General features: G+C 33.4%; 2 protein-coding genes across 2 annotated transcripts in view; one reads left to right on the plus strand and one right to left on the minus strand.

Annotated features, from left to right (window-relative positions):
- The window catches only part of dnr1 (E3 ubiquitin-protein ligase defense repressor 1), a 45,109-nt gene extending 23,272 nt beyond the window's left edge, over positions 1-21,837 (minus strand). Inside the window, exon 1 of the mRNA XM_073091857.1 lies at positions 21,459-21,837. Within this exon, the coding sequence (XP_072947958.1) occupies positions 21,459-21,542 (84 nt within the window). The 5' untranslated portion in view covers positions 21,543-21,837. The remainder of the gene's footprint in view (positions 1-21,458) is intronic.
- A 1,052-nt stretch (positions 21,838-22,889) lies between these two features.
- Vha13 (V-type proton ATPase subunit Vha13) lies at positions 22,890-26,637 on the plus strand. The gene is made up of 4 exons (XM_073092122.1): positions 22,890-23,087; positions 24,327-24,427; positions 25,478-25,576; positions 26,086-26,637. Exons 1-4 carry the CDS (start codon positions 23,006-23,008, stop codon positions 26,155-26,157), a joined length of 354 nt encoding a protein of 117 aa, XP_072948223.1. The 5' UTR covers positions 22,890-23,005; the 3' UTR covers positions 26,158-26,637.
- Positions 26,638-27,779: the final 1,142 nt, after the last annotated feature.

Here is a 27,779-nt window from a genome sequence, read left to right on the forward strand (position 1 = left end):
AAAATTCTTTGTTCGGTCGACTTAAATTATAAGAGAAATAGAATAAAACAAGTATATTAAAAATAGTAGGCACTGTAACAGAAATGGTAATAAAAAAATTGCAACAATCTTATATGCCTAAAAGCGGATAATTTATATTTACCGTAACATGTCTCCAAAATAAAGAGAATCGATCAACTTAAACGTAAACATCGAAGCTTTAACTCAGCTTTCCAGGAATACCGTACACGTGACTCCGTGTGACCCATTCAATCAATCCGGTTTGGGAAGACCACATGTGATTCAAATTTAATACGGCCATTAAAATCCGCAATTTACCACCGTGACTTGCGTTGTCATACATTTAGGTATCTACGAATATTTTTTATAACTTTTTCAAAGTGTCTTGAGGCCTCTGACTTTTATATCTGCAATTATCATTTTATATTTAACGACTATGATAATATCCTGTATGTTTAAATTAAATTACTTTTAAAAATCAATATGATTACAAAATCAAACCCATGACCCTAAACCTATGACATAACACAACCGTATCTTTTGCAATAAGCTCCTATTCTTACAAAGGGCCTTACCAGCGTTTTTTTTATTAATTTTAGGCATCTAAATACAAAGATAGCGGGGTTATCACCAGTTAACCGTCGGTTTTGATAGCAATTGCGATAATTGTGTAATGACTGATCAACTCTGACGGTCAGGGGCAGGGCTGGTGTCATTGGCCATTGCTGCTATCTGCTATATATTTGGTTAAAACAAAATAACTGATAACACTACTTAGCAACCATGTAATTATATCGATTGTAACAATTTTGACTGTTACGACACGGAATCATGATTTATTGGCAAAAAATGGCAGGTTGTAAAATTATTTGATATAAAAAATAAATATATTAAGTCAAGCCACGCCTAAAAGCACGTCATTATAGAAATAGTATAAGAAAAAAATCTTTATACTCACTCATATGATCACTATTTTCTTCGATCAGTTGGTATTGTTGATCGAAGGCTGTTTTGGTAAGGTCCATTAACGTGTAACGTGGACATTCTCTTCCGGAGTCTATCTCCGCAGAAGAATCAGCTTCAGATCGAAGGCTAATTAAAACAACATTAATATGTATACTAGCGTAAGTCCTACTTCTATGTTTCTTATCACTGAAGGCTCAGAGCCTTTATTTCTTACAGTAGTGAAAATACACATATCTAGAAGCATACCTTCTATTAGACAATAACCAGTTGTAGTTTTGCGTCTTATATTTACAGCCTAATATTACTAATACAGCTGTTTTATTACTCGTTTATACTTAACTACTACTTCTACGTCGAAATTCCGTGTTCATATCTTTATGATATTTTTCTACTAAGTAACATTTTCCTTCTATACTTCTGCTCTCTGCAAGCATGCATACCAATTGTTACACTTATTAGTTTTTCGTTCAATCAATTTCAAACAATATGCGTCGTAGACTATTTAACCAGTAATCTATTCTCAAACTGTAAATCAAGTGTTAAATATGTGCATATTTTCGACTAAGATTTGTAACCTTGAATTGTACAAAATTTTCGTACATCTCAATTTGGCTGGATTACCATTAGCCAAACACTCAAATTAAGAAACAATAATATTGGACAACTTCCAATCGTAAAACTGCATCGATAATCAGATGTTACGTCAATAATAATTGTTCTTTGTGTATCAAGATATTGGCTTGAAGGAGGCATTGAGAAATCAACAAAGGATAATATAAATTTAAAAGCATTACAACTGGGGATACGAGAGCTACATACAATACTGTATTGTAGTGGAGCACACGTTTTTGTAAGAAACATAATTATACTTTTAAACTACAATGAACTCACTGCATCTAGTTAGTGTTTCAATTGGCTTAACCAAGAATTGAACTAATTTCTGCGGTCACTGCTTTACTGGAAAAACATATATAGATTTTTCCCCGTTATGGCTACTTATTATCATATTTATTACATTGAAAATGTAACTATATACTCCCAAAAATATAATTATTTATTTCATAGGTATATGATCTTTATAAAAGCTGTTTTTTTTTGTCGTATAACAATGAGATTTTACAAACTACGCCATAAGATTTAGAAGTGATATTTCCTGTTATATCAGTCGCTAATTATTTTTCGGAAAAATATTTTTTTGAGGAGAAACTCGATTACATACCGGCCGGCGAAAACAAGTTCTTGTGTACAAAGTTCAACACTCAAAGATGTTGATTCAAGTAACTTTAATTATTAATTTAATTAAAGGACTATTTTGTAAATCTACTATAAATAGAAATTAGTCATATTTTTTATTATTTTCAATTATATATAGGTAGGTTTCACATATTAATTTCCTACAGTTTTCTCAAACTTATAGTTTTGCAACATGTCAACTAAAGAAAAAATCAACGGGTTGCACGAGTGCCAGCAGAAGTGAAAACTTTCGAAACCTAACCCGAGTAATAAAATAAAATTTAAAATAAAATAGGTTCATCAACTACCACTTTTAACTATTTAACTTTAACCACACATCAAGATTATGCTTAAAGGTCAAAAGTCAATGGAGTTGCAACAAGTAGGCCAAGTATGCGCATATTGCCAGCTGATTTTAATTCAAAAAAGTAAAATCTACTATCCCTCACTTAATTATATAAATTAATCACAAATATTTCATTAAAAATACTTATTTTATAAAAAAAAACTATCAAAGAAACTTAGAAGAGGATTTTCCAAAAATCCTTTTTTGCTGCTTATGTTTGCTGTATGAAGAACTGAACAACATCCTTAGTATTCATCTACGTCTTCAGACACAGAGCGTGTCAGACGCGTGCCCTTGCAGATAAAATAATTAACTCCTATTCAACGCATCAACGCATTTATACCTATCGTGACATGGCCGCTCACACTCATGGGCTGTGCCTGTCAAAATTGTATAGAAATATAATAATTACTATATAATTTTGTCTGCCACAATCGCTGTCTGGTACGTTGAATGTATGTAGCTATAAACAGGATAACGGGACCTTATAGCTATGTGTTATCTGTCTGACCGACACTCAGTATAATAATTTTAATAAATATAGGATTAAATTTTACGACGGCAGTATATTTACTTGTTACCTATCATAGATAAATTGCCATCAGCAAAGTTATCGGGGCTAACATGTTTATTACAAATGTGCAGACAAATACATATATTGAATTACACTGCATATTGTGAAACAATTACATTTTTATATTTTTACATGAATCAGTTGAACGTTTGAATAAACAAGTTTGATTATTCTAGTTCATTGACACTATTTGGGTTATGCAAATTCTCAAAAAGCATTCAATTCAATTCACGAGGTTATAGATAATGTACCATAATGTTAGTGAAGATTTAAAATTTTCCACGGCCTACTGCAGAGATAGTGGGCGTACTGGTGCAGCAGGGGGGATGGTATACGTGATTGATGCAACGTACGTTAATAGCCTTAAGGCATACCGCAAGGCATCGCGTTCAGTCCACATTTGTTCAATACATCGAAACCGATTATTCATAATCAAAAATAGCTCCATCGACCCATTTTACACTATTTTGTTGTTTAAATGGAACGTATTCACATTCATTGATAAGTGGTTGATACGGTTTGAACTTAACAATCTCTTCGTTTCAAGAACTCACAACTAGTTCCAAGGTTTTAGCTATCGAGTGATATCTTTCAAAACAAGGTTTCGAAACAATTAAACGTCGATATTGTTGTTCATATTGGTGTAAACAAGTAGAGCACTAAAGACAGGTATTGATATAAAATATGAAAAAATTGTAACTAAACATTAAAGTTTAATTAACCGTTGCTAAGAAAGATACTAGCGTGCAAGACCATAATTAGCGTCAGTGGATGCTCTGATTGTCTTACTTGGAACTAAGACTTAGGAATAGTACTGAAGAATTCCTCAGGCAAACTTAGCGTCTAAAACAAGTTACACGAGTCTCGGCGCTAGCACACATATCCTTAACTGTGCATCATATAATAGGCTTCATAAAAACTCTTCATTAAACTGCTTCCAGTAATTCCATTACTTTAATGACTTGCTGACATCATTTGATTCGTGTCTCTGATTGCAGTGGTCTGTCAAGACCTGAGAGATCAGATATAATCTCGTAATTTTAAAATTATTTTCCGCTTACGGATTTATAATCTATTCTGAACTTTTATTCTTTATGACACATATTTTTAACATTTGGATGTTCTCCAAGATTTTTAGACTTAAATGTAATATGGGTTATCCCTTTTATTTCATAATGAACTAAATGCTGTTATTTATTATTTTTTCTGTGACAAAACGGGTTTCCGTGTCAGTGCAGTTTACCAATATATCAGATTAAATATTTAACACATAAACCCTATTTTTACATAATCTATTTTAGACATAGGTAATCATAATTATAATCACTTTCCATCCGGAAACTTCCTTTAATAAAATATAAGTTATAACTTTTGCGTAGTTTATAAACTTTTCCTATCATTAACTCTTACACAGCTTTCTGTTGAACAAAGTGAAGGAGAACTGGTGTGAGAAGGTCAGCGACGCAATGCTTCCTAATGATATTGGCAATGTTTCTACCAGTTGGTTTCTCATACCATTGTGACTTATATTCTAATATAGACATTCTAGAAATTGTAGGAATAGGAAAAATTGGCCTTTTGAGCTACAAGGTATGCTAAAGATACATACATACGCTCGAAAAACATTACACTCCCTAGTCCATTTAAAAATAAATGGCTCTCCCTGCAAAGAATTTTAAATGAAAGTCAAAATCCTGTTAAGAATTTTAAAAATTCGATTGGGATCTGGCATTTTTTAACTAAACATCTCTGGAGAAGGCATAATAATTAGGAAACGTCCAGTTTTGTTTTGCTAATTCACGTCCGATAAACTTCTACAACGTATGAAACCTTAATTTACTAAGATGATGGCGCTCCTGGGTCCCACATAAGCACGAAACACTACCTTGTCATCTATAAATAAGTAAATTCTAACGGCTAATGTTAAAAAACTTCCAATGCGTGTTTGTTTTTATTTTTATATTTAACACTTCAACGCAACAGTGAAAGTCCATCAATCGTTCCTTGCTTAACATGTTTCTGGTTTAGTTTATTTTGAACCTGTTTATTCGTTTTCTTATCTGTAAATTCAATTGAAGAATAGACGCCGATACTTTTATCGTTAAACATACCATTTTATGATTAAGCTATATTTATGTTGTCAATTTCTGAAGAAAAGAAGAAATAGACATCGCCACATCTATTCGAGTTTAAAAAGTAAAAAGAGGTCTGTGGTAAAAAGTAATAAAGTATGGGGGTCAATAACTTTCTTATCTGAAGGCATTCATGTTGACAAGCGCACAATTTAACAGAAAAATAAAAGTCCAGTCTTAAAAACCTATTCGAGAACTACAATCGACAAAACTTTCCATAAAAAGATTTGCTTAGGATTGCCATTGTAATAACAACAAATAAAACTAAAGTGCAAATGCACTGTTAATTAAGACAGAGTGGTAGGTATATGAATATCAAAATACGGCTAATCTAGTAAAACAATCTAAATTAGGGACAGAACAAAAAAGGCAAACAACTTTATCCTTCTTGAAATCTTGTAAGACAGAGCCTAATTATACAGTAGGTGTAGGTACTTTGTGTTATCGTATGTTACCATGTACCATGTTACCATTTTTGTAAAAATAAGACGCAAATGCTATGCAATTTATAGATAAGTTGCAAAATAATACTGATAATTATCTCAAAAGTAAGAATCCTGTTCCAAATCCTCTTAACGACAGATATGAATTTATCGATTAAATATTAGTATACATTAAGTTGATAACGACCCGGGGGGCTTTGTGTAATCCTGTAATGTTCAAGTCATGCATACGAGTCATATCGTACGTGTAAGTACACATATTCCTATTAAAAAGGTACGTAACGTTGAGGCTAATGTTTGACCGGGAATTACCACCGACACAGCTTTTTCTACTGTGAAATTGTCCTGCGTTTCAATAAGTGCGCATGTCGGTTTGAAGGTGGTAGAACCATTTGTGGTTCGACTTCGGCGGCACCACCGGCACACCTTTTTCTCATAACAACAGTGTTAAGTGCTGCTGTGTTCTGGTTTGAAGGGTGTGGTAAGGGAGACATACTTTTCCGAGGCGTTCCAGCTTAGTTCTCAGGGGTAGCGGCGCATATGTGGCCGACCTCAGGTAGGAATATCTAATCCTATCTGGGGTTGATTACAGATGTCCATGGGCGGTAGTAAACACTTACCATCAGGTTGACTGCATGCTCGTCTGCTACTCCTATATTATATAAAAAAAAAACTTTACCTTGAATTAAGAATGCTCTCACCTTTGCTTACCGTTCGTACTCGAGTAAGCTCGCTCTATATTTTATAATGTCTTTAGGCTCGAATATTCCACAATATTCATATCCTGTTTCAAATCTTCTTAACCGATACGTCCTTATCAGGTCATAAATATAATATATTACAAGATAAGATACATTTCTTGGCACTCCTCGTTTCAAGATAACATCTGTTAGCAACCGTTTTGTTTCGTAATCACAATTAAACATATAACTAGTTTATTGAGAAATCACATTGTATTACGATATAATAGAACTGAAGTATCTAAGCATACTATCTTTTGAGGGCAGGTTCAGACTTCTAGAATCATCTCTAGGTGACTTAAGTATGGTAAAGGTAATTTTCATGCGTCATGTCTTACTATTCTTAATCTAAGACACCAGTAAGGTGTAAAGGTTAGTAACATGATTATATAAGACTTTACTCGCGTAGGTTTAAAGTTTAATGGATTATAATTTAATTGGATAATTTAATTACATGAATTACTCAAATTTCGAAAAAACTGACTGCTTAAAAATAAAGCTTATGTCACTTCCATTATTTAGACGAGTCCAACGACACCACATGATTATGTGTAGGGAGTGCCAAAGACATACATAAATATATATGCTTACATCAGGTAGGCTATCCCGGTGATATCCACAAAATACAAATAATGTAAACTTAAAGATCATCATCATCATCATCGTCATCAACCCATTCCTGTCCCACTGCTGGGCACGGGTCTCCTCTCAGAATGAGAAGGATTAGACCATAGTCCACCGCGCTGGCCAAGTGCGTATTGGTAGACTTCACATACCTTTAAGATTCTTTTTTTATAACTCTCTCAGGTATGCAGGTTTCCTCACAATATTTTCATTCACCGTTTAAGCAAGTGATAATTAATTTCTAATACGCACATAAATCTGAAAATCAGAGGTGCGAGCCTGGGATTTGAACCTCGGACGCCTCGATCGAGAGGCCGTGTTCCTTAACCACTAGGCTATCACTGCTTTAAACCTAAAGATACCTACTAAGAATGTCAATGTGTGATATCATTTGCTTACCATCAGACAGCCTGCCGTATACATTCGTTATCGTTAGTATCGCACTGTTTGCGTGGAACAGGCAATCATCCTTAACGATAACCCGTGGATAATGCGGTCAAACATTATCGGCCACTTCTCAAACTCTGTGCACTTTTTATCAGTATAATAAAACAATGTTAGCTTTAAGTAAAACTATGAAAGTACTTTAAAGAACAATTTTAAAAGTACCTACCCCAGAGATTCGACTGTCGATCGTTGGTTTTAATAGCAATGTGGAATCTGAAATTGACAGCTACAAAAAGTTTCATATTTTTTGTTTTTATTTCTCTAACAAACGTGAATGCATTGTTGCGTACTATTCAAACTTGTGTTTGAATATAATTAAACTAAAATAATAGAGGTAGAGGTTATATGTTTTTGCGCTTTACAAACATTGTTAACTGCGTTTGCCACGTGATCGCCTTCCATGGAACTTAAACTTTAAAATAATTCAGGTAAATAAAAACATATAAAAAATTGTGTAAATAAAAACAAAATCCTAATATTTTTGTACATAAACTGACTATAATTCTTAAATAGTAGGAGTGCTTGTACTAATAACCACATAAGTATAAATTATTTTTTAAAATCTACATTTTAGCACATATACCTTAAAAATCTTATACTTTTCTAAGATGTTTAGCCTGTAAGGATAGATGTAATGGTGTTTTAAGAATAAATAAATAAAAAAATAAATAAAGATGGCCGGCCAAAAACTTCACGGCCGACTTCAAAAGAGTTTTTGAGTTTTGGTTGCGTGCTAAGCTTGAAACGCAATGTAAAATTAGTTTTTAGGTAATTTAACACAATTATTAGATAGATACATTTATTTTATTGATATGTTACAAAAGATGAGACGTTTCCAATAATTCACCACGTATTCACACTTTGTCATCTGTCGTTCTTACACGCGGGTCAATATAACCGCCTGGGAAACGGTTATCTGGGGTCAAATTAATTGTTATAATATAATATGACTCAGTATTTTCAATGTTAAAGATCAATTTGTATTATCTGTACTGACGTAATGCCAAAAGAACTTATCTGTGTGTATTAAGTCATAAATTACTGACAAAAATGTTTATTCTTACATGCTTTAGGCACATTCCTTCATTAAAAACTCAACATGTATGGTAATTGTAATAAAATCTTAGAAGTCAATATAATTATATATCGATACCTTATAAGAAGATACGATACGATAAGTGAAGTTGGCTGATTTGCGAATTAAGTTATCGTTATGTGTAAGCAATAAAGCTTTTTATTATAGAACCACAAGTCATTAGAAGGGCCACAGATTACGAATAATCCTGAACGCGTGAGGCCAACAGATAATGTAGATGTGAGCCAAGGGCAATAACCACAGCGCCGCAATCGTAAATGCAACACCGAACTGCATACTGTATGATTCATAAACACAAAGTTATCTATATTCTCACATGTGTACGTAAATAAATGACTTAAATAACAACAATTGTCTCGTGTGAAAACAACAATTTAGAGTGCAAAGGAATCATAGACATTTTTTTGTTTATTTCCACAGATTAGAAATCATTCACTATTTGGTTATTCTATATGCTAGTATCCAGAATACAATTGTTAGCTCCGTATGATATATTTGTTATTTATAGTGCGTTAAATAGCAGAGATATATTTGTGAAGTACCTATTATTTTAAACGTGGTTGAGTCCTTGGCGGTTTCTTGTAGTGTAACCAATGTATGTTTCAATCCTACTAAGTCCATCCATTCGTGTCAGGTATCACAATCAGGTGGACTGCATGTTTGTTTCAATAATTATCATAAAAAGGTTTTATAGTCAGTGATCACCGTCTGATCTCAGTCACGTAGACTGCATCTTGCAGGCCTACAGGGTCACGAAGGCGTAAATACAAGGTTTTGCGTAAATAAAATAACTCGAGGTTGCTATTGTTTATACCTAATTTAACTTTTTCATAAGTTTATTTTATTCAACCCGTCGATCACTGCATATGTTTGTGTGAAGTTTGATTTAGATTTTTACCTACCTAAAAATTACCTTCGATTTTGTTCCAGTATGAATTGTATTGTATTATTCTAGTATTGATGATCAATAAAAGCCTAAATTGAACTAGCAAGTAACAAACATGGTGTAAGTTATACGTAACTATGAGCGATGGTGTTGCCATGTTCGTAGCGCCTTTTTTGCGAAAGTTGCCTTTTTGTTTCGCAGTGAAAGTTCCGATGGCTTGGAAATATCCGTGTTGTCGTTTCCAATGTGTATGTAATATGTATATCTATATAATAAAGCCCCCACCTATATGTGTTATTGGGCTTTATAAAACTAAGGGTTTTTGTTGTAAATGAGCCTTAACTCGACGGTGGCGACACTACTCTCCTGCCCCTTTCCCTCCTTCCTCGCGTATTTCTGCCCCATAACATTAGTATTCAGCTTTGTTGTTACAAGTTTTTTTTTACAAACTTGTATCAGAATTTTAAACCAATGAACCCCAACTGATGGAGCTGAAATTTTGAATACACCTTTAGTTTGGATGACGATGCATGATTAGTTTAGTGACGTTATTGGGAGACCAATTATTTTTATGCTCTCCTATCCTAGGTGTATCAAATAAGTCTCCCAAAGTCGACGAAAAAAAAATTTTCGCGTATGCTAAGGAGAACTCTGGACCACCTGAATGCGCCCCTTGAAGGAAGGGCTATATAAGGATAGTCGCTATAGCAGTATATCAGTGTCAGGGCTGGGATATGATTTAAGGCTATTTGAAATTTCCATCAGGGATTAGATGCTAGCCATCTTTGAACAATTACATTCCAATCTTATTAAATTTTGTTTTTAAAGTAATTAAGTCGTAAAATAGATTTATCTACGTACATAGAGGAAACATGATAATATTTACAAAATTATTTCTATTACACGTTTTCAACATACAAAAGAATACAAATATACTTCTTATCATGTAATATATACATACATCCGGGTCTTACGATATTAATCTTAAGATTATAACTTCCTTAATCATTTTCATGTGATTTTTAAAATATTAATTAAGTACAGTACGTACACATAGAGTGCATGTTATTATTGTATTTATTTTGTTTCAATAGAGATAGAAAAATCACGGCAAGTCTTCAACATTACCTGATACGATTAGGTTAATTTACTTACGTTAAGTAAATTAACATAAGTAACGATAGCCAAGTGGTTATAAACTTGGCTGCCTTGTCTGGGTGGTCCGAGGTTTGAATCCTAGTCAATCCTGATTTGTCAAAGTTATGTGCGTAACAGAAAAAAAGTTTTTTACGATGAACTTGTAAGTCTATCAATTCGCAATGGCTAGTGTCAGTGCCAGTCGACTATGTCTTAAACATCTCATATTCTTACAAGAGAGCCATGCCCAGCAGTGGGACAATAATGGTTAACTTCTAGTCATTAAGAACAACCAGAGTCATTGGTAAACAATAAATAAGAATTACACATGCGACCCTATGACATTGTCTACCAATATACAGCTAATATCATATTCATATGTACAGCTAAAATGGCGTCGATAGACTTGAACGATCCAAACAATAGCGACCTAACCTTCCTAGGTATCGAAGAATAGGACATAACAATAACAGCATAAGCACCATCGCATAATACGTTCTAGTTATGGCTTGAAGAGGGTTTTACCTTGTACTTATGTGCAACCTATGTATGTCTCAAATGTATTTACGACTCTCATGTACTTTCTTCTCGAGGGGGAAACCTTCAAAAGGTACCCGACGACGTGGGAGCGACGCCGGGTTATGTGGGATTTTTACCGCACTAAAACCCCCCCGGTGGCCGTCCTCAACGCTTGTTGGAGAACTCCGGGATCTCCAACGGAACACAACCGGAGCCGTCCAAGCGCGATGCCCAACGGGCTCTACCCTGGGGGAGCAGTTTTCGCTCCTCCCACACCACGTAGTGTTTACGACGGTATGCGACCAAACATACCGCCGTCCTTCCCAGGGTCGCTTGCTGGACGGTTCGAGCGGGGGACGGCAAGAGTGGGAACTCTTGCCGTCCGCAACCCCGGAAGCCCCCTTTTAGTCGCCTCCTACGACAAGCAGGGGATACCGTAGCCCTATTCTAGTCCCAGAACTACAGGGACAAAGTCTCATGTACCTAGAAGTAGACTTCAATGTAAAGACTAACCGACAGATTTAACTTATTTCAATTTAAAATTGCTGGATAATAATTTCTATAATGTGTTATATGTTAGTGAGAAACTGAGAAGCACAATAAAAGCCAATAGTTGTTTTTATATAACAACTAGCTGACCCGGCAAACATTAGTGTCGCCATATAAATAAAAAATGTTAAAGGTGAACAACCCTTATCATTTAGGGGTATGAAAAATAGATAGAAGCCGATTCTCAAACCTACTGAATATGCATATAAATTTTCGGAGCTTAAAAGCTGTTTCGGAGGTGTACGGTAACTAACATTGTGGCACGAGAATTTTATATATATGATTGACCTATATGCTTCGATGCTAAATATCAAAAGAAGATAAATACTCAATCTATCCAAATTGCGACCGAGGATCGATATTTGTCAATTTCTAATATGCATAAATTGTCTAATATCGATGTTTGATTGGCAAAACATCGGATGAATTTATTATAACGAATATTAATCACCTACAAACTTCGCTGTCTTCAGAGAGTGTGAAAAGTAAAACACATTCAGAATTCTTTACTACGCTATGTGTTATGATAAATTTAGCGTCGCCCACGCAGTTTTCCGAGTATTTCCCGGTTGTTACGCCCTAAATACACGGGGAAACTCACCGGGAAAATGAGACCAGTTGCTAGAAGCTATTATTTATGAGTTTTATGACTTACCTCCCTTTAAGGGCCAAACGTTACTATACTTTTTATAATTAGAATTTAGATTCTTTTCTTGGTTAGAAACTTATAAAAGTTAATGTTATTATGTTTTGGATAAAAGTTTGATAGTGGTTACAATAGCCTAGGAAAAAAAACAACCTATTTAATAAATATATTCATTTTGTATCTCGTATTTTTGAAATTATTTCGATGTGAATAAATAGGTATTCAATTCAAAATTGACTAAATGTATTTCCCCACGTAAATCCCCTAATTGAATTGGCCTGAACTGTACCAGGGTAACATAACCGAGCGATGTTATTATTTCAAACAATACGGTGGCAACGGCGTGACCATGATTTTTGAACTGAACAATATACTGTACACTTTTTTAACAACAGAATTTAATGAGTTATAAAACTACTATTCTAACTAATAAATAATTGTGATCATAAAAAATGTTCAAAATAAATTATTCGTTGTTTGTTTATAGAGAAAAATTAAAATTATGAATAGTATAAAATATAATCAAATGAGTACGTACATGCATTAAACAGAAGTAAACATTCTTGACATATTTATGGCGTAATGTTAAATCAATAATATTTAAATAGTCACAAAAAATATTAACAGATAAAATATATTAAAAATATATCGTTGTGAATTGGCTTATTTTATAATGAATTGTGTTCTCCATTCCTTAATATTTAAATACTATTTTTTCTTAGTAGTTATCTTGTCTACCACCTGTCCTGCTTGATAGTGATAGTGTGGCCATAATAGTTCCAGAGGCCGTTTATATCGACGTCATGGTACAAAGTCCAATCTAATTGTAGAGTTCAACTCAGCCGAGACTGTTTCACTACAGTTAGCAACTAAGGAATATGCTATTTGTTTATATGTATGTAACAAAAAATATACAATTTGCATTTTTAACGAATATTATCTATTATATTTAAGTAACTTTTATTTTAAATTAGTCACTAATTGAAGATAAAATGTTACTGTTATTATATTTTTAACTATTATGAGCAGATTTCAATTAATAGACGTTTAATAATAATAAAGATTAATAGAATGGCCATTTTTTTAATGTCTTTTTCGCGAAAATTCACACTAAGCTAAATTTTGGTAATTGTTATTTTAATTTAAAATATTGTTTTTTCTATCTACGTGATTTTTTATTCAATGAATAAATGTTTTAAACATAATATTGTAGAGAAGTTAACTATTAACAAGAAAATTGCCACACAAATTCAACATATTTATTTATTTTGATAGTAAATGGCGTTGAACGAAATAAAAATAAATAAAAAAAAACATTTAGACAAAAAGTGGAGTTGGCTGATTTGCGAATTAAGGTATCGTACATGTAATATGAAGAAGGTTTATTTCAAATGGACTTTGTCTCGAAGGTAAACCCGAGTGGTCCAGTAGTTATTTAGAATCAGGCTATTACAATCATGTGTTTATTCGCCGTATAAAATCTGCCTAAACGACAGTTGATCTGTACAATTGGTGGACTTCGTACTGTGACGTCAGAGTGACCTCTGTTCACTCACTGTGGAGCATTAGAGGGCGTTTGGTGCGAACTTTTTAGGAAGCGAGCGTACCGTACACGTGATGTTAAGTGGGCACCAACTCACCACCAGATGGTAGAATTGGTAACTGTATAACGAATAGGATCATCATCATCATCAACCCATTACTGTCCCACTGCTGGGCACGGGTCTCCTCTCAGAATGAGAAGGATTAGGCCATAGTCCACCGCGCTGGCCAAGTGCGTATTGGTAGACTTCACATACCTTTAAGATTTTTCTTTTTTATTTTTTTTTATAAATCTCTCAGATATGCAGGTTTCCTCACGATGTTTTCCTTCACCGTTTAAGCAAGTGATAATTAATTTCTAATACGCACATAAATTTGAAAATCAGAGGTGCGTGCCTGGGATTTGAACCTCGGACCCCTCGATCGAGAGGCCGTGTTCCTTAACCACTAGGCTATCACTGCTTCTATCCAGTGTTTGCGTACCACGATCAATCAATCAAGTATATAGATAAGCAAAACATTGGATAGATTGATTATTAATAATAATACCAAAAACTACGTTAGAATTAATGTATGAATCTTAAAGAGCCAGGAACATATTTTTCAGACAGGTGCATTAACTAAAAAGATCTTAAGGTATTCTTCAAATGTGTTTTATTAATTATCAGTGCAATATATATGATAGAAAATATAACGATAATTATTTAAGTCCATGTAATAATATTACGTAACTTTTTTAGTCATATCCATTTGTCAGCTGTCACAATAAATGACATCAAATTTATTAAGCCATAACCCACGCACCCTAGAAGCAAATATTCTTCTCCCCAATTTATTTATTTTTCCCCAAAACAGCTGTGTTCCGGTCCGAAGGGTGGGTGCTTGCAACTTTGGGCATTACATAAATGTCGGAAATAAAATGTCGTCATTCCACATGATCACATTTCATTTTACAGTACGTCACTGTACAGTAAAAACTCCAAAGTACTTATTTTGAACACCTTATCCCATCAAAAAAAGGAAACGGATTTATTTAACATTATTAAGTATACCTATAATTTATGAAAAGGTGCATTAAAGTTGTCAATTTGCAAAGTTGTAAATTCAATAACTTGCATATTAAGCTATTGAATTATGCTGACACTTTGATAGGTACAATTTCTACCAATTATTAATATTCAGTAATACCATAATATTTATTTAATTTTATTTTAAAACGTCTGCAACAATTTTGTGGATTAAGTAAATAAGCTGAATTAACTTGTTATATTGTTTATTTGGGTCGCATGATTATTTTGCAGAAATCTACTCGTAGTTTGCATGACTTTGCAGTAGGTATCTAAATAAGGAAAATTTATAATTGGAATTATGCGATCACCCATGCAACGGGTGCATTCTATATATTATAAACATTTAGAACTTTTTAAAAGCCAACCAATGGTGCCAACATCAAAATATGAAATAATTACTAAAGAAGCGTTCATTTCAAGACATTTGGTAGAATAAGTAAAATTAAAACAGAATGCACAAAAAATAACAATATTTTTAATGCGTTTTAAAAAAATCATGTTCTTTTTTTTATTTCAGACGGTTAATTTGGATTTCATGTAAATAATGTCTTCAAGTGTTACTTAAGCAATACAATTAATTCTATATTTGATTATTAATTATGTTTTAACACTACAATTATAATTCAAAGTCGCGTTCAATATACGGGAATAATAACTTAAGTTTTTCTGTATCAAACAGCTTCATAGCTAACCATGTTTGGTTTCCTGATTCCCCTGTTTTCCGTATTTAGACGACCATTAGAGACGTGTTAACTAACGAGATGATCTCATTAGCCTCCTTATGGAGTAATAAAGATTATGGCTTATTTGTGTAGTGTAGGAGCAATATGCTTCAGAAATTGGGTGGTCTGTTTTATTTATATTCGTAAGTTACTTGGGCTACTAAATCCAAAACGGTGTGTTTACATTTAGAATGTTTTGTTAATATAGTAATATTACCCAGGTAAGATTTACAAAACCAAATATTTGTTCCTTCTTTATTGGTGTATATAAGTCATAATTGTAATGAAACAAGTAGTATTAAATTTCAAAGCTTTTCATTTCAACCACGTTTTTCTTTACATTTAATTTCAATTTCAATTTAACATGAAAGTATTACACGCATTACGAAGAATATAAATAACGATATAAATAACTTATACCTATAAAGTTAACCATAATTTGTAATGAAAAGTCGTAAAAGCAATTAATTTACGTCATGACTTACAATAAATGGAACACTAAAAAATATTTATATCTTTATGTTATTTATTTAATCCTAACTTAATGTTATAAATGAGAATGTTTGTTTGTTACACTTTCACGCCTTAACTACAACCGATTGTCATGAAATTTTGTGCACACGTTGTCAAGGGTTCAATAAAGGCAATAGAGTTTTTATCCTAAAAAGACATTTTATCCTAAAAAAACATACCGTTCCCAAGGGACAGACAAAATCGGACCGCGTGCGAAGCTGGAGGTGAAAGGTAGTATTACAATAGTGTCCCACAATTACTAAACGCATGGCGAATCTTCAATGGAGTTAAAAATAAACTGTGGAGTTTGGACTCACGCATGATCCGCAGTCGTGCAATTTAAGGTCATTTCGCCACTCGAATAACCGGTGATGTATCTACCGATTTAGAGACACCTTATAATAAGGTCGTTTATTTGCAATGGTATTCGAGGATTTGCCAACTATAACTGTGAATGATAAAGATGTTTGTGTTAAATAAACTAGACTTTACATTTGCACTTCGGACTCGTAGTGATAATTGCTCAAAAAGGGGGTCATAATAGAAGCTAGTCTTAAAAATTATACAAATAGACATGTAATTGGTGGTTCGACTACAGAAGCCGGTGAAGAGTCAAAGACTTTTGTGATTTGGTTTATAGGATGGGGTTATTAAGACCCACAAGCATTTTAATTTAGTTCTCAGAGCACTGCATTTTTGACCGATTGGCTTATTAACTGCTTACAGATGTCCACGAGCGGCAATTCGCACTTATTATAACATGGGCTACATCCTCATTAGCTACTTCAATTAATTTTAAGATAAATCGAAGAATTAATTTCTTACTAAAATACACGTCATGTAGATGGCGCTGTATGTTGTTTCACACGGGTAAAACCGAGAAGTATATGATACTCGTTATAAAAGCGTTCAGTTTTCCGCAATAATACTATAAACGGTTTGTTTTTCATATTTGCTGTAATAGCGGCTTTGTATAACAGTCTATGTATCGTCATCGTGGTTCGTTTTACAAGTTTTCACCGAGACACAAGTTCGCAATGCAAACATTATATCTTGTTAACTAACAGATGTTTTATTAAAAGATGACCCCATTTCTGTACGAAGTGTACGAAAGTTCTCTTTAATACCATTGAATTTCGTAAACATAAATAAAGGTGAATGCAATGAATAAATAGTGTATTGCGCTGAGTGCAGTCAATAGGATAAAAAAAATAGTTTGTATCTAAATCTTTTTTGGTTTGTATACGGAACAAGACCAAAAATTAAGATGATTTTAATGATATAATGAATAATTATGATAATATTATGAATTTATGATCTAAATCGGGCCCATCATTAATGACTTTCTTCTAGGAGGTCAAGATTTAAAGAAACTATAGAACATAGTGGTAGAGGACGCACATCTATGCAATGCATAACAAATTATTTATACTAACAACGCACCAGTTGACTACGGAAGAGTTAATTCTATTTCATACTGCCGGTAATTTATTAATTCAATCCAACTACACCACGGGAACCTGATTGGACGTATCCTGATTTATAGGGGAGCTAACTTTTGTACTAAGTATGTTATACAAAACTGAATCAAGAAGGAAAATCATTGCATCTGCAGAAATGATTTTCCAAGATCTAAGGTTACAAGAGAACAAATTGCTGAGTAATACAAGGAAAAGTGTTTTGTCTAAAATTAATACTAAGTAGTTAAATTAGGTGATTATTAACTTTTATACCGTGGTACTTAACTCGGTACTATTAAAATGTATAAAATAGGTATGCAATATTTGTAGCTGATACGTGTTCATCTGATTATATTATTTAGTCATCGGCAACGACAACCGTTTGGTATTGTTCTTTTAATTAACTTCGTTATTTATGTCAACTGAGCTCCTTTTCATAAAGAATACTGTAACAAATGCAAATGAAATTAATGATTAATGTGGACTATTAAAACATAAATTTTCATTTATATTAAAAGGATTATAAAACACAATTCCTAAAACTGAAAAAAATAAAATAAATCATTTGTTTATGCCACCAAAAAAAAGTGGCGTCCCCGTTCCGAATTCGAAAATCGACTTCGGTCTCACCGTCGCGTCCTCGCGATCACGCAGCACGCACGTGTCGGGCGCGTGGCTAGAGAGTTCAGCGGCGGACTTTGTACCCAACCCAGTCACCGGTGTTAGTTGTTACGGCGAGAATAACGGCTGCACCTCGATTTGGCGCGGATGAAATTGTTCGCGCGCTTTACGGCTTACATTGTTCTGACAGTTTGCGCAATGAAATGTAATCCCTACATTATTATTAATTTATTACGCGATTTATGTGTACAGATACCCTAATAATACAGATGTTTTAATAAACTTATAAAATATCTAAATAAAAATTGAGGAGCAACAGGCTAACTTAAAATGAATATAGCATATAGTTGTGTAAGATAATGCAACGCTAAATGTAAACAAAATCTAAACAAATTTAAATCGTGTGAAAATCATCATAATAGATGTACTAATGATAAGTTATGATTTTAAATACAGTCGTATACAAAAGTAAATAGAGGACGTTGGATTTTAAAATAAAATAATGATATTGAAATAATAGGTAATTAAGTATCTTAATTATACATGGTGATTAATTGCATAGTAAATAAACTGAAGCTTATAATTATTTATCATTTTAATCTCCTGTTGACAATAGTATAGTTTGCTGTACTAATATATCTTGTACCTAAAGTCATTTATAATATATTATGTACATAATATGTATAACATTTTTTGTTATGATATTTTGTCGCCTTTTTAGAAACTAGAATTCACGTAAGTCGACGCCTGTAATCAAGTAACTCATAGGAGTGAATTCCTATCTGAGATAGGCTATAGAAGTATTTCTAAGCCTGATACCTTACAGGGCATTTATAGGGGCTTATGTGTTCAATTTTTGTTTAACAAAGGTAGCAATTTGTTTATTATTATTACTAAACTATAAAACTAAAATATAGTTTATTTATTTCATAAAATAAAACAGCAGCTCTTATCATTACTATTATACGAAAGAAATGGTGTAGCGGTTGTGCAGTCTATGGAATCACCTTATTTATTAATATTTTATAGGTACGCAATATAAGCATACTAGTTATTTCTAGTAACTTGCAGTAACGTTGTTGGTTATAGCCAGTAATGTGAGCTGAATAGCTATAAGTATTCTTATAGTATACCGTTGCAACTTTGTCGTTATTTAACGTAACAATTTTCTTAATATATTCAACAAGTTCCTATCTATAATTATAGCTATGTATGCGTATCGAGTGAAGTGGCTTTGTTACATTGCATTGTACAATGTTAAATGAATGTTCAAATTACATAATGTTTAAACCACCAAGGAATTAATAAGCCAACGGTTATACATAGGCATAGGGCGTCTTCACACTACAGTTCCGTAAATCGTCCTTTTCTATAGGTTATGGCGTGTAGGATTTAGCCAGAAATAATATGCATATAGGAACAAAGGACAAGCAAGAACGAGTTGATTTTTTATAAAGCGACTTTACTTATAATTTGACAAAGAAGTAAACACTAGTATGCCAGAATAATGCATTTTACTGGTTATTGGCTAAAATCCAGCAATGCACTTGAAAGGACTTAAACTTAATAGATACATAATATGGACGTGCAAGGTAATTATTCTATTTTCCTACTGTTATAGAATAAATTTTCTAATGTATTACTCGATAATTACGCGGTCACGCAAGTCTCTCGTCGTATTTCATCATTACGCTTTCGAGACACAATTCCTAGTATAAATAAAGAACATTACGTTACGCCCTGTATTGGGATCAAAGCTTACGAATTTTCCGATTACTAATATAGACTAGTTAAGTTGTAATCCAAAGTATCAGTAATTTCTTGTCCACTCTGGAAATCCCACATGTACCTTATAGAAACAGAAATACCTATTTAACGTATGCAAAAAAGACGTAATGATTACGCCTGAGTGATTTCAATGATTGGAGAAATCTTGGCTTTTTAAGCCTTTTTAACGCGTATTTTCTCCTCTTTATCATTTTCTCCTAACAAGAATACAGGCAGTATTCTTGTTAGGAGAAAATGATAAGGCATAAAGGAAATTTGACTTGTAAATTGGACTACCTGAAGGTGTAAACATTTTTGAAAAAAAATCAGACACGGCGTTTTCTTGTTAATGGATTAAATTAGTTATTAGATTTCGTGACATTTGTCGACGTGCAATGTGTGCGCGCAACATAAGATGGATTCTATTTCTACTACTTCCATAGTTCCATCCATAAAGCAACCAGCGGAGCATTGCTTAAAATTGCACATCGTATCCGTTACGACGGCGAAACAGACCGGGTTTTATATAGATCTTTATCAATATGTATTATACGAAAATATAGTATCGTAGGTCGTATCTATTTGCGTAACGAAGTGACTCTTTTGACATTTAACTATCCATAGCCACGTATGTGACAGTCTTTTTTTACACTACTTTCTCAGAATCGACAGAAATAAAGTCCGTAGGCAATATGGGGTATGCCTTCGGATTGTCCCAAATTCAAATTAAACTTGCATTGGACGGGAGCCAAAATTAATGTTTGGCGCCCAAACATAATAGAGCCACAAACATAACCGTCATTGGTTTGTAGTTTGTACCTACATAGATTATCCACAAATTAATGCAAATTGTAACAAAACATTTGATCTTGTACATAATAATTAGAGGCTGTTTTTTTTAAACAAGGAACATAATTTAGCGAGAGCAATAAACTGGTCGATAATGCAACATATTGTTTAATTGCTAAATGTTTTTGTATATAAACTTAATTTTTTAACAATACCTAGTCAAGGTAAGGCGTGAACAAAGCAGAGTCCAAAGTCCGCAAGGTAAATAGTGTGACGTCGACCGCTGCCGTGTCTCGGGCTTTTACTATTGCTCACAGTTAATATGTATACATTATGACAATCAATTTAAATTAATATAAACTATACTGCTTAGATGTTTTACAATATACAGTTAGTAAATTAACTAATTAGGATCGAGTTTAAAAATAATATAATAATAGATAAGACACTTAAGTAATTTTGGCTGTACACGAAAACAACATGTGCTCATCTATATAAAAGTAGAAATAATTATAAAGAAATAGGAGAAAGTACACACACCTACATAAATAACATGACAATAAACAAGCATGCAAACTGCAAAGAATATTATCTAATGATTTCTTGATACTTGTAGGTAATGCAATAAATATTCACCTTCTCCAGGCATTGCTGTCCACAGGCATTGGGGTCCGCCTTGACTTCCAGAATCACAGAGTTCGGCTGACTGATTAACCACATTTTATAATTTTCTTGAAGAAATCCGTAATTTCGTAAAATATAAATGGGCCGTAAGGTTATTCCAATTGGTATTGAACTTTTAAATCACTTCTTACTGTTTACCTCACTCGCGTAAAGAATTTATTTAAAAAAGTCTTTCTCAGTTCGCTCTGAGCAATGTTTATCGCGTATTCTTTGTGGAAGTAAAACTGTGAATACTTCCATACGACGGCCATACTACGTTAAGTTTGCCACCGAAATGATAAAGAAACTGTGACGTGACGTGCCTCGCGTTGCGTTCAGTGCGGTTGACTTCGTACTCTCAGTCACCACTTTAACCTATTACTATTTATTTGCTCAATAATTATTGCCTATTTAATAAAGTATGATAGATTTGCTGTGCTAACAAACACTTCAATGTATACCGTACACTGCGATTATGGTGAATCACGATTTTTAAAAATAGAATCCACGTTGATCTTCTCTCTCAAGCTACGACCGTATAACAGAAAGAGATAGGAATTGTAATGACGATGCCCTCTTATGTCATAATTATTTTGTGATGAAAGATTTATTCGAATGAAGATAAATAATTGCAATTAACTATGGAGAGGCACATTAAACTTCTTATAATACAATTAATAATTGTAGTTTCTATGACTTCTGTTGTAAATACTGCATTTTATCTTGATAGTTCCTGTACATATTATATTGGTGTTTTGTTATTTTTTTATACGACTGTACTTTGTTTTAAACTACGCGCTGTTTAGTGTTGTCATAAAATTTATTCTTTTGTTGTACACATATAAAATAACTACATTTTTTTTGTTATTTATTATTAATACTTACTTATTTTAAACAGACAATTAATATTAAATTTAATTTATATAGTCAATCAAATTTTCACAAATTACATCATTTCCTGTGCTAATGGCTACTACTACTGCCATCTATTGTTAAAAATATGAAATAATTTTATATACTTATTTTATCAAAAGCAATCTCTTAAATTACAATGTATATTATATTGATTTCTTAATAATTATTCAAGACTTTTATGAAAATGTTATATTTATTCTATACATGAACTCATATAAAATTTTCTCTTTGGTCCTTTAATTTACATATGGCAATGATGCGCTGCTTTTCATTTCACGCAAACACGTCTAATTCTAAGAGTATTAATACAGTCAACTATTAATGAATTTTCATGTATTTTTATCCAATTATATTTGTTTCTAAATTATAAGTATATTTCTTAAAAATAATTTCATAATAATCCCGTCATATGATTGAATAAATGCATAAATGCGTTCCAAGTTACGCAGAGAACGAAAAGCACGAGTCGATGACAGCGCCAATCGTGACAACATGGTGGAACTAAATTAATCATATGACCGCCTCTCGTCACCTCTCCTCAATCTATTGATTCCTGCCTTGGTCTCGATTCTCGTTCGACATAGTTTTTGTGCGTATCTTCCGAAATGGCGAGCCAGACTCAGGGAATCCAACAGCTGCTGGCTGCTGAGAAACGGGCCGCTGAGAAGGTGTCAGAGGCGAGGAAGCGTAAGTCAATCTATTGCGTATTTCAATTTATTCTTTGATAGTCAAATAAGCTATTTTGTGAACCACTTAGGTATTTCGCTATGTATACTTTATCTTCACTGAAAGTTAATCGTTTATCTACTAATTGCGCTTTAAATTGAACGCATTAAAGAATAGGACCTTATTTGGTGTATTCGAAATAGAAATCGTAATTATTCATGTTAGCTCATACAAATCATACATCACATGATTGTGACCATGGGTTCAGAATAAGATAACAAGATGCAAACAGTCTTGTAAGTTTATGTAACTGAAAGCTATTCTGATATTTTAACTCGTTTTTTTCTCAACTATCCTCTCTTATTAGATTCATAAGAATTGTTAGCAATGATCTTACACTTACTCACTCTGACTCTAACAATTGCGGATATATAATTTTCAATTAAAATTAAATTAAAATAGCATTTCTTCGGTAATCAAGCTAAATGAACTACATTTAGCTTGATTACTGAAGAAATGCTTATTAATACTTAAGAAATCTGTTGTACTCTAGAACTTGACTGTGGAATCACTATGATTACATTAACAGTGATTCCACCCATTTCCCTCTGCCCATTTCTTGTAATCTCTATGCTCTGAATGGTTAAAAAAGTTAAAATGGTTAAAATTATTTTATATAAGTTAAACCTTATTTGGCATTATTTCTCATTCTGGTTGTAATGCTTCTATATATTGAGTTGATAACTGATCTACAGGAAGCTGACCTGATCTGCTATTTTTGTTACAAGAAATTAATGTGTCACAAGTTAAAGTCAGACCCATTATTTCAAATACATTTAAATACTTTGGCTATTAAGCTTGAAGCAACTGTGGGTGCTATGGTCCTGTATAAATGAACTTTGGAGAATTCTTGATAATTGCGTAAAAGGTGAACACTATTAAAGTAATGCTACATCAAATAAGAAAAATTAAGCTGTGAAAGAGCATAAAAAAATATAATCCCTTTATTTTACCTTAATTGTATTTTAATCTTATATATAAAGTTCTCATGTTACAATGTTAGTTACCGTACTCCTCCGAAATAGCTTTACCGATTTTCACCCAATTTTATAGGCATATTCAGTAGGTCTGAGAATCGGCTACATTCTATTTTTCTTACCCCTAAGTGATAAGGGTTGTTCACCGTTAACATTTTTTTATTTAAATGTCAACAAAATGCTTGCCGGGTCAGCTAGTAATAGATAAGTTTGTGTGTTACAGGGAAAGCGAAACGCCTAAAGCAGGCCAAGGAAGAGGCCCAGGATGAGGTGGAGAAGTACAGGCAGGAGCGTGAGAGGCAGTTCAAAGAGTTTGAAGCCAAGGTTTGTATAGCACAGCAACATAACTCTCTGAAGGAGTACGCTGAAGTGGTTATTGGTTAACCATGCTATTTTGGGGATGAATAACAGATGGGGAAAGATCTTTGAGTGCTGACTAAGTTGGCAGTGCTGACTACAGAGGTAGTTCTGACTAATAGTAACTCAGGTCATCCTGGACTAGGTACACCAATTACATGAAGAAGATGACTAGAAACCTTTGGATTCATATGAGGCATAATACCCATGAGATTGGCACCAGTTAGAGGAATTATATGACCAGAAGTGGACTTAAAAATTCTGATAGATGTATGTCTTTTGTTCTTGTTAGACATTACAAGTAGCAACTAATTACTAAAAAACTTACATACAAGATTTATATAAAAGAATTCAGTCAAGAACTCTTTGCTTTCTTAAGAAATTTCCAAAATTTTTCTCAATAAGAAATATTCAATAAAAAAAAAAAATGCTATTATGGTCGTGTTATTTATATCCAAGGCAATCAATGGTTTATGAGTCCATGTTTAATAATTGCCTTTTTGACAAATTGTTGCTATTTTGAAATGTTTTCATTGGTTTAAATATTTGTTCCCTAACTATCTACCTAATAATTCATTGACATAATGGATACAGGCTGGGTGTCATAATATTAATGTGCATATCTATAGTACCAAGAATGTGTTTTATTATTATCTTTTTACTAGCAATGAGTTATCTATTGTTAAATGATGTTAAAGGATTTATCATGTTCAAATTTACATTGATATTTTTTTTTATAAATATGCGAGTTAGTGGCTACTGCCACCTATGGAAATACGTAATCGACCCCAGAAAGGATCAGATATTTCTGCCTGAGATCGGCGAGACGCGCCACCACCCATGAGGACTTAGCTGGAACGCTTCGGTAAAGTATGTCTTCCTTACCACCTTCAAACCAGAACACAGCAGTGCTTAACACTGCTGTTATGAGGCAGAAGTAAGTGTGGCGGTGGTGTCGCCGGAGTCGAACCACAAAGGGTTCTAGCACCTTCAATTCACCTTTTTGTTTATCCATAGCACATGGGCACGCGAGAAGGTGTCGCCGCCAAGATTGACGCAGAGACCAGGGTGAAGATTGACGAGATGAACAAGATGGTCCAGGCTCAGCAGGAGGCTGTATGTTATCAGTTTTTTCTTGTTAAAAGACACATATTTTCTTCTCAAAGAATATACAGTTTGCCTGAGTATACAGTCACTATCAACACTGCAATCGGATAGTCTACACCTTAATATGTTTGGTTACAAGCTTGGCCAAAGGTGCAGTGGTATAGTCCGCGCCAAACTGCTTGTCCGCCCTGAAGTTGTTGCGAGCAGGTGTAGTCATACAATTTGCTTTGGCGACGCGACTCATTTCGCTCTATTCAAAGCGGACTAGCAGTTTTACACGGACTATACAATTGCAATTAGTGAGGACTATGTTGGAATATTATGTTTCTCTGCTATTAATGTACCCTTAAAATCTATAATTTGAAAAATTTACTATGGGCAATATTATATTCACGTTATCTACAGTTATTTCTGGTAGTTTAAGTTTAAAGATCTTTTTAATAAGAATAGATAGTAGATAGAATTATAGAGAAATTTTCACTTTCATTTTTCTTACTAATAATATATTTTGCTTCCAGGTGATCAAAGACATCCTCAATTTGGTGTACGACATTAAGCCCGAGCTCCACATCAACTATCGCTTCAATTAAGCGACCAACATATTATGTTAAACCACAAATTTTCGCATATTAAACGTTATGCGATAACATTATAGTTCTTATTGTTATTATTATTAAACTAGGCGATGAGCTGCGTGAAACGAAACGGTCCTGTCACTTTGACAGCTAAGAAACCGCGGCAAAACAAATGCCATCTTTTCGCTGTATATATTAAAAATAGCTTGGATTGTCTTATTAAATTATTAAATTAATCACTGATAAAGTATTTAAGCGTTTAAAACGAATCAGCTCGATATCATTCCACTCAAATACGGTAACGGAAGATCCGCTAAAGAGCACATAACTTTAAAATTAAATTGTATGTTATTCGATATTGTGTTGAATAGAAATATATGAAGTTTTGAAAGAAAGATTTCTTATGTTTTTATTTCTCTTGTTGCGACGTAGTGTTGATGTTGGGTGCAAGCCGCTGTGTACAGTATTAGAGGAAATATATTATTGATCTACGAATTATTGTTTCATTCACGGACGTTGGCCCAAACGGAAGATTTTATTTCTGTTTTTCTGAAAATAAAAAAGAATTCATTTGTATTTATCATTCCGAATTAAATAATTATTACAATTTAATTCTTAATGTAATGGCTTTCCCAGACGGTTTTAACGACAGAGAAGAAATGAATACTCTAAAACCATTTAATTTGTACAAGAACATAAAACTCATTTTACTGCGAAAGTGGGTCTAAGCATACTACCTACTAATAATTAAACATGATTATTATATTTAATTAAATTATTTTCACTTACACATCCAATTAAAGGTTTTTTTTACTTTCAAAAATATCTGCCTGAACAGAGATGGAACCGTGACTGCTTCATCACGAAATCATAAGTTAATTTACTATCTATAGTTATATTTTTCTATGGTATCAATGTTTCATTTTAGAACGCTCAGTGTCATGATAAAGCATAGGAGGCCTTGTATTATCACATGCTATTGATAAGATTCCTACGATAACTTCAAAGTGGCTATTTATAAGCAGTGTTTAATCTGTTATTTTTCGTGTTAGTTTCCCCAGTACTGGCACACAACAATAAACATATGATCCTCACAGGCATACCTGAAACCTATGTAGAAAATGTTAACTTTTCCACTACGAGTGGAGTTTAAGTCGGCGATACATTGGCGACTCTTCTGGTGTTGCAAATGTCCATAGGCGACGGTGACTGCTTTCCACCAGGTAGCCCGTCTGCCTTATCCTTAGGTATAAATATATAAAAAAACGAGTCTCCTTAGATATAACTTACGCCATCCTAATTTTCTTTTCGCCCAGGCTATCAAGCCAGGGTGCAATGACCCCCAACGTGGAGAACACCGCAGGCTGGTCTGGAACGTCGCAGCGTTTGGACGTGAACGACAGGATACCGATCAACATACCGTTCATGATAGCTGGGCCGCCGGCGTCGTGCTACAGAATTAGTTTAGTGTAAAGAATAAAGTGGTATATCACACACCTACTGAAGTCTAAGTGGTCACTGTAACCCAAGGCACAGTATATGGATATATATACTGTGCCCAAGGTTACCTGGAACTCTGATCAATGTTACATGAAGCTGAGCATAAGTTAGTCTTTCTTAGCTAATTGCTTTGTTAC

This window comes from Epargyreus clarus, unplaced genomic scaffold (genome assembly GCF_041222505.1).
Source record: "Epargyreus clarus isolate Ecla_fem2 unplaced genomic scaffold, WU_Ecla_fem_2.2 ptg000035l, whole genome shotgun sequence".
NCBI lineage: Eukaryota > Metazoa > Arthropoda > Insecta > Lepidoptera > Hesperiidae > Epargyreus > Epargyreus clarus.

What these genes read in the sequence shown, in the direction of transcription:
- Vha13 (XM_073092122.1), top strand. Translation starts at nt 23,006, where the DNA reads ATGGCGAGCCAGACTCAGGGAATCCAACAGCTGCTGGCTGCTGAGAAA. An exon ending in TCAAAGAGTTTGAAGCCAAG is followed by an intron (nt 24,428 to 25,477) that starts GTTTGTATAGCA and finishes GTTTATCCATAG; the next exon opens with CACATGGGCACGCGAGAAGG. An exon ending in TCCAGGCTCAGCAGGAGGCT is followed by an intron (nt 25,577 to 26,085) that starts GTATGTTATCAG and finishes TTTTGCTTCCAG; the next exon opens with GTGATCAAAGACATCCTCAA.